Here is a 16,403-nt window from a genome sequence, read left to right as displayed (position 1 = left end):
TTTTAGTTTTCTTCCCCTCCCCGCCTGCTTTTTTTTTTTTTTTTTAAAGCTTTCAAATCATCCTCCTCCACCTTTGTTTGAAAGAATGAAATAGACTTTATTCATACATGCTTGGCTGCTCTTCCTCTCTAGTAACATGGGAGGAAACAGTCTGCTGTTCAAATTATCTCATCCCAGATGGTTGCGCAGCCGGAGTGTAGAGAGACTTAAAAGGTAAACCCAGCAGATGGTGAACTTCTGAAATGCTAAGTAATGTGCCTGCTAAATCAAAAGTTTAAAATATTTGAAATCTGTTTGTTTTAAATTAGTAGACTTGCACTCAGGTCATCTGTGAAGTACACTGGCAGTTTTAAGCACCGTTCAAATAAACTCGAGATTTGTACCTGTATCATGGGCTAGCTAATCTGCCAAAGAAGATGGCAGCAAGGAGTCAGCCTTAGGAGTTTAGTCCTGACATCCTTGGGGTGTCTAATGGGTCACATTTTGGAAGACAGACCAGTGTGTGCAGATCTGATCTGCATCTCTCTTTGTTGGGATTTGAATGCTGGGAGTTCTTTTGGTACAGTACATGTGTCCTGACTCAGAGTAGATGTGGGTGCCCAAATCTTCCTGAGGGTAAGTTGGCATCCAGCATTTTTTGTTGCCCCAGAGTGTTGGGACTATTATAAATATGGTATATGCAAGGCTTAATTTTGTGGTGCTTCGTGTGCTCTCTTTTATGCTGGTTTTCACTCAGGTGTCAGGACAGGCTACATTTTATTGGTGGTATCCTTCTGCACTCATACTGGTGAATGTTTTCCTTGTGCAGCCTCACCAGGTTGGATAAAACCTGTTCCCTAATGTGACACTTCTCGAGGAAAAATGATCCATGTTTGATATAGGCTTGTATTTACTAAAATGTACTTCACTTTGTCAATTGGTAGTGATTCTTGACCTAAAAATAGTTAATAGGAAAAAAAGTGATGCTGTTTTGTTTGGGATACTGGGAAATTGTTGATTTCTAGGAATTTTTATTCCACATTCTCAGAAATGTCTCAGCTCTTTCATGTTGTGTTTGCAATATGGTAGCTCCCACATACCTGTGTCCTTCAGTGTCACTGTGGGACATGAAATGATTCACACAGACACAGCTCAAAGTGTGATGAAAGAAGAAAGTTTATTCTGTCCTTTCAGTATTTATAGATTTTTGACAATGACCAGGGATTGGATAGTCAGGTTACCACCTTCCCAGCCACACTGGCTGTGAGAGACATCCATCAAAAGGCATATCTTTAATGGAATGTATAAACACCTATGTTTATAGTCACTTTCCTCGGAAAGTGGCTAGAAATTATGAAAACAATATCAAAAGGCCTGAGTCTCAGGGCAACACTTCAGTATTAAAATTCTTCCAGTGTCCAACCAATCCTCTTCTGAAATGATCATTTACACTAGCTGTGGTCAGAAATAACTCCTTCATCCTGTGGGCCACAACTGCAGTGGAAGTGCTCAGTGGGATTGGACCATTCTGTGGCCCAACCACTTCCACAGGGAGAGGATGGGTAAGGCTAGAACAGGGCAGAGGGGGCACTGCAGATACCCTGCAAGAGACAGTGAAGTAACCTGTTCCCAGTGGTGTCTTCCAAGGCACTGCCAAGAATCTGGCCTGCTTTTGAGGTCTTCTTCTGTTACTGAAATTTGTGTTACCCTGCCTAGAGTGATAGGAGGATCTTAATTGTGTAAAAGCAGTGCCCTTTAACAATCTTACCTGCTCTGGAGTAACTTGCGCTGCTGAATGCTCTGCCTTGTGGCTGTGTTGCAATTTTTAACCTGGCTACTGCTCAGTTTTGTTGGGGATGCTCCTAGTTGTTATTTAAGAGTAGGTATGTGAATTCCCCCTTTGTATGGGCAACGTTCCTGATGCTTTTCTCCAGTCAGTCCATACCTCACAAACAACTTATAATTGTAGACCTAATATATTCATCACTGTTCCCCAAATACTTGAAACTGTATAAGAGAGAGCTTGATTAGAGCAGAACACACTGTTCTCAAGCAGGGGTAGGCATTGATTTTTTTATATAGTGGTATTATGGTTTTAGGCTATATAAAAGCTTGATGGAAAATAACAATGTTTTGTTTGCTTTTTTTGACAGCTTCTAATAGCAGTTCAGTGAGACCTCCAGCAATGTATTTAGTATTCAAATTATTCTGTTCACTGTGCATGGTGTCAACATGTAATTGTGGTGGGGGCAGGCTAATGAAAGAGTAGAGGTAAACCCAGCCCATTCTTCTCAGGGAGAAGATGCTGTAGTGCCTCCATCTCATATCTGTCAATGACTTACATTAAGTGATTTTTTTTCACTAAGGAAGAAGGGGTAACACAGAACCTGAACTGCAGCGCCATTTTAATAAATGGTCCCTCTATTTTAACCTCTGCCTATCCCAAAGAAAGTAGGGATTTATTAACCATGTTTTATTTACTTACTGAAAAGTAGACATATTTTTTAATGACATAGTGAGATCCAGTGCAGCCTCACCAAGTTTGCAGAGGACACAAAGTCAGGTGGTACTGTTGACACAGGAGAAGGACCTGGACAAACTTGAGAAGTGAGAATGTAGCGAGGTTCAGCAAGTCCTGGTACATGGTGCTGCAGGGTCAGGGGAATCCCAGACGTGAGACCAGCCTGGGAGAACTCACTGAGAGCAGCCCTGTGGAGTTGTGGTGGATGAAAAGCTGGACATGAGCCAGCACTGTGTGCTCGCAGCCCAAAAAAGCCAACCATGTTCTGGGCTGCATCCAAGGCCCTCTGGGCAGCAGGTCAAGGGAGGGGATTCTGCCCCTCTGCTCTCTGTTCTGGTGAGACCCCACTGCAGCTGCATCCAGCTCCTGGGCACCCAGCACAAGAAAGATGTGGACCTGTAAAAAAATCAGTTCAGAGGAGGCCACAAAGCTTCTGCTATGAAAACAGGCTGACAGAGTTGGTGCTGCTAAGCCTGGAAAAGAGAAGGCTGCAGAAAGACTTTAGAGCAGCCTTCCAGTGCCTAATGGGGGGCTTATAAGAGAGAGAGTAACTTTTTACATGGGCAGACAGTGATAGGACAAAGGAGAACAGTTTTAAACTAAAGTTTTAAACTAAAAAGGTTTAGGTTGAATTCTTTACTGTGAGAGTGGTGAGACACTGGCACAAGATTGCTCAGAGAAGCTGTGGATGCCCCATGCCTGTCTGAAAGTGTTCAAGGCCAAGTGGATGGCATCCCTGCCCATGGCAGGGGGTTGGAACTATATAATCTTTAAGGTCCCTTCCAACCCAAACCATTCTACAATTATATGACTTTGACAACATTGTAATTTCTAGTACTTACAGGAAAAACTGTCATGTCAGCCAGAAGTGCTGCTGTTGGCTAGTGCTGTATTCCTTTCAGCAAGTGTAAAATAGATCACTACTACCCAAAGCTGAAGTTGATAGCAGCTCCCCAGACTTCTTTGTTTAAAGCACATTAAGCAGAGTTCACCAAGATTGTGTGTTCTTGTACTTGGCCCACTGTGGTTGTTCTGCATGTTCATGACAGAATTTCCATAATTAGAGGAGTGCAGGGAAAGGTTTGGAAGCTTTCTGTCCCTTTGGAGATGTTTTCTGTGCATGAAAATGCCCTCAAGAAGATGGGGTAGCTAAATGCTATGCAATTAGGGAGGCTCATCTGTCTGCAGAGAGCAACCCTCCAACATGCCAAAAGAAAGGGAAAGACACAATGGCTTCTGCAGTTTACCAAACATAAAATCAATGTTAAAGCTTTCAAGTCTGGTAGCACAAAGCAAGCTGGGCTTCATCCCACAGTCCCAGCATGTGAGGAAGAGGTATGTTCTGTCTCGTATTCCTCATGCAGATGGGCAATGTAAAATGGTCTGTTCTCTCCCTTGCCGTTTTGAGCTTCTCCCTGCTTTTGTGTGTGGTCACCTCAGAAGTAAACTTGAGCCATTCTGTCACGTGGCTTCTTTCAGCTTGCTGCTAACAGTGTAAAGTGACACTGTGCCACCCTGTGTCTGGTAGGAAAATGTCCCCTCATCTAAAATACCTTTGGAATAGGGAAGGCTGGCAAGGACATAAAGAAAAATAGTCAAAGATTGTGACAATAAACTAATTTTAATTTAAGACAGCTTAAGTCAGTGAGTTAGTTTCCTGTCCATTTTGGAGCAGAGGTTATTGTACTCCTTTGGTGTGAGCGAGTACTGTGAAAGGACTTCCAGAAATTCTTCAAGTGGGCAGAGACCTGCTTTACAGCCTTTTACCACTTGCTCCTGCAAGGCAAAGAGACAGAATCACAGATACTGTGCACTGCCAAAGCCCTTTTTCTGCTGCATGGTGAAACCACAAGCCCGAGATTTGGAGGAGGGACTTCCCACGGGATCTCACCTCTCCGCGGTAAGACACACGCACAAACCACTCCTTGGAGCGCCGGTGCTGATAAAGTTCCAGGATCACATCAGAAGCATAAGGTGGCCACTTGTTATCAAAGGTGCCCAGTGCCAGCAGGAGAGGAATAAGAGTGGAGTCATGAGAAGCATAGAGGAAGAGCTTTCTGGAAAAAAAAAAGGGAAAAGACTTGGAATATCAGCTGTGTTCCTCCATAGATAGGCAGTAGCACTCATGCTTTTTCCAGCAGGTGAGCACTTCTTTTTATCCCACACATTCAATGTTTTTCTGAACCAGTTTTTCACACTGACATCAAGTTAGAATTTATAACAGTTAGAGGAGGAGTTCTCTGCCATACCTGGCCTTTTCAGCTGGATTTGAGGGATTTACTGCTGCTTTGATGTTCTTCTGTAAGGTATTGAACAGGAGGCCAATATTCATCTGAAGGATTTCTCTGGAAAAGAAGCAGAAATAAATTTATTAGTTTTAAAACTTTCACACAATTATACATGAAAACTTGAGAATCTGCTTTTCTCTTATTATTTGATAACCTGAACTGAGTGTAGTTAAGAACTATCAAATGCAATTAACATGGCCAGTTCTTAGTTTGGCTGTTGTGCAGTCACGACTCTAATGTGACTGCAGAACAGGAGGGCAGAGGTGTTAACAAGCACTCTCATGAGGTGTGGCCATGTAAATGGCAATCTAGAAACTCTGATTGTTCTCGAGGCTGTTTTGTTTCCCTGATACGGTTTTTGAGTGCATGGGTTTCAGCTAGGGAAGATGACTGCTGCAGAACAGCAGCTGAAGGTGGCTGGGGGTCTTTGGTGAGGAGGGCAGGATTCAAGAAAGTGGTTGCTATATTCAAAAAGTAGTTTTTATCCTCTTATTAAATAAAGAGATGATCTTTATACAATGTCTGGTGGGAAGAAACTCCCTCTTCCTAATGAATACATCAGTGGAATGGAAGATGAGTGTGATTAACTCTCCTGGGTGTTGTGGGAACCAGTCTTTCACTACATGAGCTCTCTAATACATGGTAAAGAAAAGACAGTCCTGTACTACCACCTGAGAAGAGCTGGTGAATGTGGCAGCTGCAAATGAATCCAAAAGGAAAATGACTGCTAGGCTAGCAACTCAGCCAGCCTTTACAAACAACTGTGGAGGAGGCAATTAGCTGCACGTAGCAGCAGATTCTCTTTGCAAGTAGTTACATGTGTGCAGGACCTGGCATCACTTTTTCCACTAGTGCCAGCACTTCTCAGCCGAGCTGTGCAGGTGCCATCCCTGGGATAAGCTTCCCAGGCTGGAATTTGGACTGTACTTGTGCAACTGCAGGGGCAGCCTCAGGGCATGGGCTCAAAGCATCTCCTCTTTTCTTCTTTTGTTTTTGCCACTGGTTCACTTCAACCCCTGTGGCAACTGAGGCCTCCACTGCCTACCTCAGTGGCTTACTGCTGCTCCTGGGAGACCACCCTCTCTCTCTGTGAGGATCAACAAAACAGGATGCAAACCCACATCCTGGTCTCTTCAGTGTGCACTCCTTTTTCCCAGCTCATAGTACTGACTCGAGGCACTGAATTTTACAGTGAGACGGCTGAGGCACAAACCTTAAGAGTGGGCTGTGATGGGGGAATGCAGCAGATGGGAAAGCATTTCTGTCTGCTGAAGTAAGCTGGTTTAGCACATCCACCCCGGGTAAGACAGCCCCTGAGGGCAGAGGCATGGACACAGGCAATCACCTGGAACTGTCTTCCAGAAGGAAAAGCATGGAGTCAACAGCTCGGCGCTCCACTGTCTGCTGGAAGCTCTTGAGCACAGGGCAGCTTGGCAAATTGTGCGCCTGGAAGGAGGAGATGCAGCAGAGTGGTAGGGTTTGACCCTTTCTGAACCCAGCCAGAAGATACGTGGATGACTGCCCACAGAAAACAGCTGCTCATGTCACACCATTTGTACTACAGTATTGTACTACGATACTCATGTGAGGATATCTAGGATGGTTTTAAACAAATAGTCTTGCTCTGTGTACCAGAAGGACTATGATACTCATGGGAGGATTTTTAGGATGGTTTTAAACACACAGACTTGCTTTGTGTACCTAAAGGATGAATGCTTGTTCTTCAGGATCCAATTCTATGGGGAGTGTAATACGTTGGGCCATTCAGCCTACAGACCAGTTATAATTAGCTCCAGCAAAAAAAGAGGTACTAAGGAGGGGTAGAAATGTGCCCAACTTCCTTTCAGAAGCAGAAGCAGTCTGGCTCACAGCTAGTGTGCTGGAACTGGGATTAAGATGACTATTGGGTGCTGAGTGCCAAAAAAGGGAAAGCATTTTGTAATGGGTAAGCAAGGCCCAATGTTTCTCTTAGCTCTACACTTGAAAGAAATACTGGGTTTCAAGGTAAAAACAAAAACACTGGAGACAAGTCTTAATCCATTCTACAGCAAGGCTGACTCCACATCTTGCTTTTTCAAAAGGCCATGCTATTTCTCTAAGCATTCTGGGTTGCATAGAAAGGTACTGGAGTGCACATTAATATCTGTGGGTTTTGGCACTGTGATTTCCTCCACGTGCAAGGCAAGGGGATGTTTCTTTCTGTGACAGTGCAATAGAACAGCTCAGCTTACCTGTTCAGCAAAAATGTTATCGAGGAGGACAAAAAAATCCAAAGACTCATCACCATCAATACCCATCCTCTTCTTAATTTTTTTCAAGTCATCAGAGATACCTGGCTGCTGCCTAGCATTCTCTGACCTATTCCTGCAAAGGAATTAAGAAAAAAAAAAAAAAATCACATACCAGACTTTCTATCTTTTGTTTTTCTCATCACCCAGCCCAGTGGAGTTGTCCCACATCAGTGAGGGGTAGAAGAGAAGCACTGTAGCATACTGAGGGGTTCCTGATGTTGGGAGTCTGAGCTGCAGGAAGCACTGATGCTGTATCGAGATTTCAAGGATCAGAGCTAGCTCTCTGCTCTCACAAAGGCAGAACAAAAAATCAAGATGAGATGTGAACATCCCAGAAGTGCTTCTCATAAGCAAGGGCTGTGCATCAGCTAACAGATCTGGTCATACTGGAATAGTATAGGTCTATGTCTTCAGGGAGGAGCCTTTAACTGCCTCATGAAAGAAGAAAGGGCAGAAGCTTTGAACTGATTTTGTATGGTGTGGGAAATGGGAAACACCTAGATACTTGCTTGTAGCTTAAATCCACCTTTTGCTTTGTTAGAAGCCATTTGCATCTTTATGCTGCTTTAAATTTTATTTAAAAAAGTTTAGCTGAGAATATCCATGCTGGCCATGTACTCCCTAGGGAGCCTGCAAGCTGAGGCAGTGCTCAGTGCAGCTCAAAAAGTCTACCTTGATATGGTCACAAAAGGTGCAGTTGTTGGGCAGAGGGGAGGGCAGGGAGCAGCAGACCCTGCAGTTTACTCATCTTTTTGGACAGGAGGTTGCTGCTTCTAGGGGCTGTCACATTACCACTGTCTAGACCAATCCTTTGCCTGCAGAGTCAAGCACTGCACATGAGCTCTTGCAAGTAAAGTCTGACAGCTCTTGAATTTTGGACAAAAATATGCTAATGTACAGTCTAGCCAAACTGTAATATATCTGCCTCTCTTTTTCATTTTCCACCCTGTGCCCAAACCTTGCACAAGCATTTCAGAGTACTTGACTCTGCAAACATGAGTGTTGTGTGTAGGATCTTCCTTATTTCACTTTATTAATCTTCATTAAATGTGTCATGGCTGAGTATATTTCAGTTTCTTCAAGGTATGAATGTGATGAGAATGTTGAAATAACCCCCAAACCAGAAGCTGAATATAAAAAGGAGGCCCAATATGTTCACACTTGAAAGGCTTGTTAAAGGATGTAGATGACATTAATTCTGCCCTGCAGCAATGCCACAGACTGGCTGTACATTAGCTAGTAATGAGTGTTTGCTAGACACAGACTAAATTAAACAGGTCTTTCAAGGAAAAGTCTCTATTTTCTTCTGCTGCCACTGCCTGGTGTGTAATTCCACTTACCAAGTATTTTATACAATTAGCTGACCATTCCCAAGGAACAGTTAAGTGGTAAGGAAAGAAATTGGGAAATGGGAAGAAATTGTGCTGTTTTAAATTACTACTGCTGAAACAGAAGGGCACTGAAATCATAGAGGGAGATATTGCTGGCAATTACCTGGTCAAGTATTTCAGGCGCGGGCAGTTTTGGTAATTGGGGTGGAGCATTTCAGAGCTTGCTTCATCAGTGACAATGACAACAGGTCCTGTGGAACAAGAAGGAAGTTTCTATGATCAGTAGTGCATCTGTGTTTCTTTAATTTCTTTAGACTGCTTTATAATCACTGCCAGTCTTTGTGCTGGAGTCCAGTTTTATCAACTAGCCATTTCCCCTGAGCTGTCACCTGCAACACGAGCCACTGTACTTGTTTCTGTGCATTTATTTCCACAGGGATGCCTGCTGTGCACCTTGTAAAGGTGTTCCCACTTGTGTGTTCATTTTTCTTAGTGCCAAAAATTAGTGTCTGTGTCATGGAGTGTAAGGAGCTCTGGCAAGTCACTTCTACTTGTTTGTGGAACTGAATGTGGAAGGAGAAAATATGAGATATTTAAAATGCAGAGCATATTTTTAGATACATACAAGGAGTTACCAACTGCAGGATACAGGTGAAAAGTTACTCCATGTACTGAACTTGTATCCAAGATACTTGTGTTTCCCTGAGAAACCTTTTGCAGATGTGTGAACTTTTTGCCATCTTGATTTTCAAGAGGGCTAACACTAACCTCCTTAGCAGGTCTGAAAGAGCAGCAGAAAGATGCAAAGAGATGGAACAAGTGACAAGCTGGTAAAGAATCTACAGGACCAAGAGAACTGGGGAAGGGAGCCAAGTGCAAAGAGCCAAGGAAGAAGTAACTACTAGGAGCCAGAGAGAGTTAGGGTGCAGAAGGCATGTGCATCTAGGGAAGACTAAGCAAGGAAAAGCACTATTCAGAAGTCTCCCCAACCTTTCTGCTGTTGGTACAGCCCAGCTAGCAGGCACCGTGTGGACTCCAGATTCCGGAAAATATTAGTGGAACGGATGCTGAAAGAGAGAAAGCAGTTTGTGAGAGAGAACTTTCTCCTTCATGTTAATGTGGCTGCAGCTGGGGAGGTCTTGCTGGACCTGAGAATTCTGCTCCCATCATGGCTTTAGAAATCTGTGGTGGGACGCATCTTTTGTCACTACAGATATCTTAGGCAAACACCTATAATCTGAACTGCCCTTTAACTGCACGTCAGAGATAGTGGAGATAACAAACTGGTGTGATTTTTTTTATCTCATCCTAAGCCAGATGCTCTCAGCATTACTGATGTGAGCAGCAGGGGTTGCTTCATCTTAGTGAATTTCAGCTGTTTACAGTGAGTTAAAGTGTGCTCCAGAAACGCCTTTTTCTCTTTGCTCACCACAAAAGTGAGTAACAGCACTGCCAATGGCTCAGCCTAGGTGAGATGAATCTGGCCCTGGCATCACTCTCAGGACTCCTGAGCAAAGATGAATGCCCAGAGGTCAGGCAGTTTGCTGTGGGGTGGAGAAGGCTATGCTAGCTAGAGTTTCCCTCGCACAAGGCTACTTGTTAAGAAGCAGGATGAAAGGGAAGGTCCAGGAGGGAACTGGGAGACTCACAAGACCTCAGCAGGCTTAAATGTTGGTGAAAGAAACTTGACTTCTTCCACATAGCTTCTCCTCAGCCTCTCCCCAAGGGCAAATGTCTGCTGCATCCCCACTTTTGTCAGCTGTCCTGCGACTACACCACCCTAAGAGCAAAGAAAAGGAGAGGTCTCCAATGGATCATGGAAATAAAAAAGTCTTCAGATGAAAGAGGAACCCACCAGGAAATACAACCTCACCTTAAATATAGTCTTTTTGTATTCCTCATCCAAGGGTGAGGGGGGTTGAGGTCCTCCATTTAGGTCTGTGACCACGTAATCAAACTTAGTCTTAGCAGGTACATCTAAAAGAGTGGGATGCCATTCCACCTGTTTCAAAACAAACAAACAAATAAACAGTATTTCAGTGGAAAACTTTCAAGGGCATTAAACCAAGGACTTTTAAGAGCATTAAACTAATGCTGGAGTATTACAGTGTGCTGCCTTGCCAACAACACAACACGGAGACAAAGGAATCTCTTTACACAGCTCAGAGAGAAGTAAGAGCAGTGCTGCTCTCTGGATTTACAGATCTGATGTGCAGGAAATGCAGTACTTGATTTCCTCCCCTTACAGGAAAAGCATCTGTAGAAAATCACAATTGCTACTGTTTGTTACACATCGGAAAGCTGCTGTAGGAAACTACCAGAGCTAATCCCTGCTGGATGCCCAGGCCACCTCGCTGGCAGCTGGGGGAGTTGGATCGCTTGTGGTAACACCAGGGCAGGAGCCACACCTTTGCTGAGCACCTGCTGTGAGGTGCAAAACTTGGCCTTGGAGTAAAGTTCATGGGCACAGCAGCCCCGGGATGCCCATCCCTACATCCTGCCCCTGAGGGCTCCCTGTAGTTGCAGCAATTGTTCCCTCTGCTGTCATCTGTCTCACTAATGTGCTATCATCGCTCCACTTTAAAGAATCACAGAATTAATTAGGTTGGAAAAGACCTCTGAGATCATCAAGTCCAAGCTGTGACTGAACACCACTGTGTCAACCAGGCCACAAAGACATCCAGTCTTTCCTTAAACACCGCCAGGGACTGTGACTCCCAACACCTCCCAGAGCAGCCCACTCCACTGTCTATTCCCCCTCATAGTGAAGAGATTCCTCCTATTGTCCAACCTGAACCTCCTGTGGCACAGATTAAAGACTGTCTCCTCTCATCCTGCTGCTGAGAGAAAAGCCTGACCCACACCTGGCTACAACCCCCTTTCAAGAAGTTGCAGAGTGATAAGGTCACCCCTGAGCTTCCTCTTTTCCAGATAAAACACCCCCAGCTCCCTCGGTGGCTTCTCCTAACACTTGTACTCCAGAGCCTTCCCCAGGCCCGTGTCCTTTCTCTGGACTCGCTCCATGTCCTTCCTGAACTGAGGGTCCCAGAACTGGACAGGGATGATCCCTGCCCTGCTCCAGGCCAGGATGCCACTGGCCTCCTCGTCCACCCGGGCACACTCTGCCTCATGTTCAGTCGCTGTTAACCAGCACCCCCAGGCCTTTTTCCACTGGGCAGCTTTCCAGACACTCTCACCCAAACCTGTAGTGCGGCATGGGGTGCAAGCTCCCAGATTCCCACGCTTTCCCCTCGGAAATTACTCAGTATCGCCTCGGGAAGGGGAATAAACGCCAACCCACCAGGCTGCCGGGAGCAAGGCAGGAGCTCAGCAGCGGGCACGCCGCCGGCTCGGGCTCGGGGCACCTCCCGCACCACCCCCGTCCCGTCCCGTCTCCCCCGAGCTCACCGGGGCTGCCCCCGGGATCGGCCGCAGCGGGGTGCGAGCTCCGTGCCGGAACACGACCTGCACCAGCCTCAGCTCCAGATCCTGGCGCCGCCCGCCCTCGCCGCCGTCCCACCCGGCCGCCGCCGCCCGCCGCCGCTGCGTCCAGGCGGCCAGGCCGCCCAGCACCCACAGCCGAACCCCCCAGCCCATGGAGGCCCCGCCGGCCCGGCCGCACCGCGGGGAGCAATGGGAAGCGCAGTTCCCTGCTGGAGCCCCGCCTGGAACCGGGCAGGGACGGGGACCAGGCGCGGACTGCGGCTCCCGGCGGGCGCCGCGCAGGGGAACCATAGGGCGCTGGGCGGGACCGGCGGCGCCCCCGCCCCGGTCCGGGCACAGCCCTCAGCGGAGCCCGCCGGCGTTCCTGTGCCTCTGCTCGCCGTCTTCCTTTAGTTATCGTCCCTGTGGGACTCGCCGGGCGCCAGTGTGCACAATAACCCCGTGTAGCGTTCCAGGCTTGGGGAAGAATGGCTGGAAGGACCTGGAAAAGGACCTGGGGGTGCTGGTCACAGCGACTGCGCTGAGCCAGGTGTGCCCGGGTGGTCAATGGCATCCTGGCCTGGAGCAGCAATAGCGTGGCCAGAGGAGCAGGGCAGGGACTGTCCCTCGGTACTGGTGAGGCCACACCTCGAATGCTGTGTTCGGTTCTGAGCCCCTCACTTGGAATAGCCATTGAGGTGCTGGAGCGAGTCCAGGGAAGGGTCTGGAGCACAGGGATTATGAGAAGCCACTGAGGGAGTTTGGGGGTGTTTAGTCTGGAGAAGGAGGCTCAGCGGGAACCTTACTGCTCTCTGCAACTCCCTGAAAGGACGGTGTAGCCAGCTGGGGCTTGGCCTCTGCTCCCAGGGAACGAGCGACGGGATGAGAGGACACGGCCTCAAGCTGTGCCGGGGGAGGGTCAGGCTGGACACTCAGAGGGATTTCTTCAGAGGAATTTCTTCACAGAAAGGGTGATTAGATATTGGAATGAGCTGCCTGGGAGGTGTTGGAGTCATAGTCCCCAGAGGAGTTCAAGGAGCAGGGCAAGGGTGAAGGAGGGAGAGGATGGTGACCTGCACAAAGGCCAGAGGATGGTGCGAGGTTGGCACAGACACCAGGACGTGCAGAGGGGGGATTTTGGTCATTTCCTCGTGTCTCTCAAAGCCCTGCAGCTCTGAAAGGGTTACCTCAGTTTTCTGAGGTTAAGAGTATGTGAAACACAGAGGCACAACAAGAGCAGAGAGAGAGAAAGGGAAAAAAAATACTTCAGAAGCCAAAAAACACCAAATGAAGGAATCAAGCCTAAATCTTGTGTTGCAAGAGAGTGAGGGGTCAAGGATGCTGAGGGGAGAGGGAGCAGGAAAATGTAGTTAAGAGGGAGAGAAGGCAGAAGAGAGATAGAGGTGATGTGATAGAAGTGAGCAGGGAGAGAGGCTCACAGTGAATTTATTCATATTTCCATTCAAATGTTACTGTGGAAGAAAACCCCAGTTCCTGTGAAGTTGTGAAGACTGGGACTGCAGGGTCTCTCCTGGGTGGCCCTGGCTGCTGCCAAGCAGCATTACTGGTGAGATATATTTTAGAGTACACCACAGCAGGTGCGTGCAATTAGAGGAGAGATCTCCAAAATAGCAGGCGGCTGTCAATTTTTTAGCAAATGGTGTTGCCCTGTTTTTTTTTTTTTCTTTGTCCAACTGTGTAGAAATTTATTCTAAGATGCACCATCTTTACAGAAACATTTTCAAAGGACCTGTTATTTTTACCCTTCTGTTGCTTTTTGTGACCAGACGAGGAGCAGAAGGCTAATCCAATGGCCAGCAGGGGTGAAATTTTTTTCACTGAAGGAAAGTAATGAGCTCTAATGAGCAAACAAGTTTCAGGAAACTTTCCACTCTGAAAGCAGAGCACAGATTTCCTCCTGGTTGGAATTTAACCAAATTGTAATGATTGCTATCTTTGCGAAATATTACCATTGCTATAATTTGCCTTTTACAGGGCTACAAAAATGTATCACACCTCAGAACACTCTGGTTTTATAAGTTTGCTTTTACATCCTCCTTTTTTTGATGACGAAAGTGAGTCATAGTTAGTTTTGTAGTTTGACCAAGTCACGCAGTTGTTGTGTGGCTGATAATTTGATAAGGTGTGAGGCCAACTAGCATGATAAGATTTTTTTGTTCCATAGGTGGATTGAAATTAAATAATACTTAAAAAATACCCACTAAAGAAACAATTTAACCTAATGAGTTTGTGTGTTTTATTGTTTTTTGGGCTAAGTGAACACCCTATCCCTGAACAAAGGTAAAGGATGGCCAGGTTGGATGGGGCTCTAAGCAACCTGGTCTAGTTGAAGGTATCTCTGCCCATGGTGGGAGGAGGGTTTGGAGCTGGATGATCTTCAAGGTCTCCTTCCAACCCAAACCATTCTATCATTCCGTCATGCTATGAAAGATCTTTTTCTCTTTACGGTGTAAATCAGAGATTTACATAAAATGTTTGTATGATAGAGGCACAAATAGCATTTGGATGCCCCTTTGGCAGCTGGGTTTATTTCCCCTGACTGGTAGGAGTCAGAAAAGAGATATGACTTCTTTGGTTCCTTTCCCAAGTGCATTTTGTGAGGAGAGTGAACTGGAAATGTTCTCCCACAGCACTTCACTGCACAGGCTGCAGCTGGGCTGGGAGCCTGGCTGCTGGAGAAGGGTGGCTTAACCAGCCTGGTGTGACTGTTCAAAGTGGGCCACAAGCAGCCCCTGCCAAGCATGATACCTCTGTGTGCCAGCCTTGTCTGGGGGCATCTCCACCTCTGGGTGCGGTATGGGCTGCTCTGCTCTAGCACAAAGTGTTTTCCTGCCCTTCCAAAAACTTCTTCTACCCCAAAATGTTCCCATGGCTGGCTTTCTGAGTGCAATGAAGATGCTTTTGCTCTGGTCCTTTGAAATGATCACAGGTACTGAAATCTCAAATGCAACATGAGCAGGAGTTTGTGCAGGATTCATGTTTGGAATCACAGGCTGCTGCATCCTGCAGCCAAAAGAGCTTTCTCCATTCTCATCTCTGGAGCTAATGGTGATGTCTCTTTGTCCTGCAAGGGCTGCTGACCACAGTGGCTGTTTTAAACCAGTCTGGGCATGGAAGCTGTATTGCCTTCACAAAGGGCTGGACTTTATTTATAAAGTGTTTGAGTGTGCTGTGCTGCTTCCTGTGGAGCTGTATCACTCTTGTCTCCTCCAGTCTGTCTGTTGTGGTGAACGTTGTAGCCAGCTGCTTTGTGAGCAAGGCGCCTGGGGAAATGGAAGGAATGTTTCCACTCCTAAAGTCTGTGATCCTTTGGGGTGGAATTGGCAAAAATAAACCCCTAAATACCACCACAAACCAAGCCCTCCCTGTAAGACACCATTCATGGTACACTGTGCAGATCTGATGCAACTTGTCTCGTTTTCTGCATGCTTTCACATCAGTGCTTTACCTTCCAGCAGTGAAATGATGTGTGTCGATACTTAGAGGTCATAATTTAATTTCTGAGTTCCTGCTGCTTGTGTGGGAGAGTCCTGGAAGTCAGGGTATTTAGGATCGACATTGTGAGGAGATTTTTGGAAATTTTCTTCTATGTATTTTAGAAACAGGTCATCAGACAGTTGTTAGTTTTCTGCTCCTTTTACTTGGGAAGATGTGGCTTTTCCTCACTTTCCTTTGTCATTTCCAGGCTTGGGCATTTGGTCATTGTCGGTGTGGCAGTGGGAGAGCTGGAAGCCGGCCGTGTGCTGGTGAGGGACCGACTGCGCTGCGGTTCAGCCCCTGCCCAGTAACCCAGCGCAGAAGATGCATTCCCTGCCTTCTGTTTTTCTTTTGTTCCAACTTTGTCATCCTAAACTGGATGATGCCTGCAGCCATCTGCTGCATTTGGTCTGCTGCGGCATCATGCCGACTCAATTATGCACCGCTCTGGGAGAACAGCAGGCTGGTTTTCTCTTCAGCTTTGAAAGAGTGTTTTTCCCTTGCACAGGAAGGCTGAGGGAAGTAGGAGCCTCCAGAAGCAAGCTGGATAAGCTGTTCCCAGCCATGTCAGGTGGACTCTGTGTCTGTGCAGTCCAGGTGTGGTGGGAGAGCTGCCAGGCTGTCACCGTGCCCAAGATGCTGCATCCTGGGACTCGGCGCTCCGATGCCGTGGCAGATGTACTCCCTTGTGGCAGCACTTAACTGTTTGGCACTTTTAAGCTTTATCACCTCATTTACTTTTCGTGGATATATATTAAACCAAGGGTATTTCTATTAAACCAAATGTTTTGGGATGATATGAACTTAAAAAGGAGATGGTGCAAGTATAAATTACATTTGCTTTTTTTCAAAACAGCCAGGAGGGGAGGGCTGCAAAGAGATGATGTTGAGCCTTACAGTGGACTTCTAGCAAAGTTGTTTTGTTATGCTTTCATACTCAGAGAGAAGTGACCATGCAGGATTTATGTGTGTGATTCAGCTTGTGACATCAGTCTTCTTCCTGTGGTGGGCAAAGGAGACAACCCAAATCTGGGTTATGTTATATTATTATTTTTTTCCTTTTTTTTTTTTT

The 16,403-nt window shown here is 46.4% G+C and overlaps 1 protein-coding gene across 2 annotated transcripts; it reads right to left on the bottom strand.

The window, feature by feature from the left end:
• Positions 1 to 4,102: 4,102 nt before the first annotated feature.
• On the bottom strand, positions 4,103 to 12,138 carry ACP6 (acid phosphatase 6, lysophosphatidic). 2 transcript variants are annotated; one of them, XM_015632310.3, is made up of 10 exons: positions 11,819 to 12,097; positions 10,284 to 10,412; positions 10,060 to 10,190; positions 9,401 to 9,477; positions 8,574 to 8,661; positions 7,020 to 7,152; positions 6,134 to 6,234; positions 4,750 to 4,845; positions 4,392 to 4,557; positions 4,103 to 4,276 (listed from the first exon to the last, which is right to left on the bottom strand). In XM_015632310.3, the coding sequence occupies exons 1-10, from the start codon at positions 12,005 to 12,007 to the stop codon at positions 4,142 to 4,144; spliced, it is 1,245 nt and encodes a 414-aa protein (XP_015487796.1). In that variant the 5' UTR covers positions 12,008 to 12,097; the 3' UTR covers positions 4,103 to 4,141. The 2 variants fall into 2 exon arrangements, with proteins under 2 accessions (XP_015487796.1, XP_015487804.1); XM_015632318.2 differs by lacking the exon at positions 9,401 to 9,477 and having other exon boundaries at positions 11,819 to 12,138.
• Positions 12,139 to 16,403: the final 4,265 nt, after the last annotated feature.

Source organism: Parus major, chromosome 1 (assembly GCF_001522545.3).
Source record: "Parus major isolate Abel chromosome 1, Parus_major1.1, whole genome shotgun sequence".
Classification (NCBI taxonomy): Eukaryota; Metazoa; Chordata; class Aves; order Passeriformes; family Paridae; genus Parus; species Parus major.
Note: the sequence above shows the minus strand (reverse complement) of the source record. Positions and strands in the feature narration are given on the sequence as shown.

Excerpts from the sequence above, each read along its gene's own strand:
- ACP6 (XM_015632310.3), bottom strand. The coding sequence starts at position 12,007 with ATGGGCTGGGGGGTTCGGCTGTGGGTGCTGGGCGGCCTGGCCGCCTGG. Across the intron at positions 8,662-9,400 it reads GCTGTACCAACAGCAGAAAG|GACCTGTTGTCATTGTCACT; the intron begins GTTGGGGAGACT and ends CTTGTTCCACAG. Across the intron at positions 4,558-4,749 it reads AATCCAGCTGAAAAGGCCAG|AAAGCTCTTCCTCTATGCTT; the intron begins GTATGGCAGAGA and ends TTTTTTTTCCAG.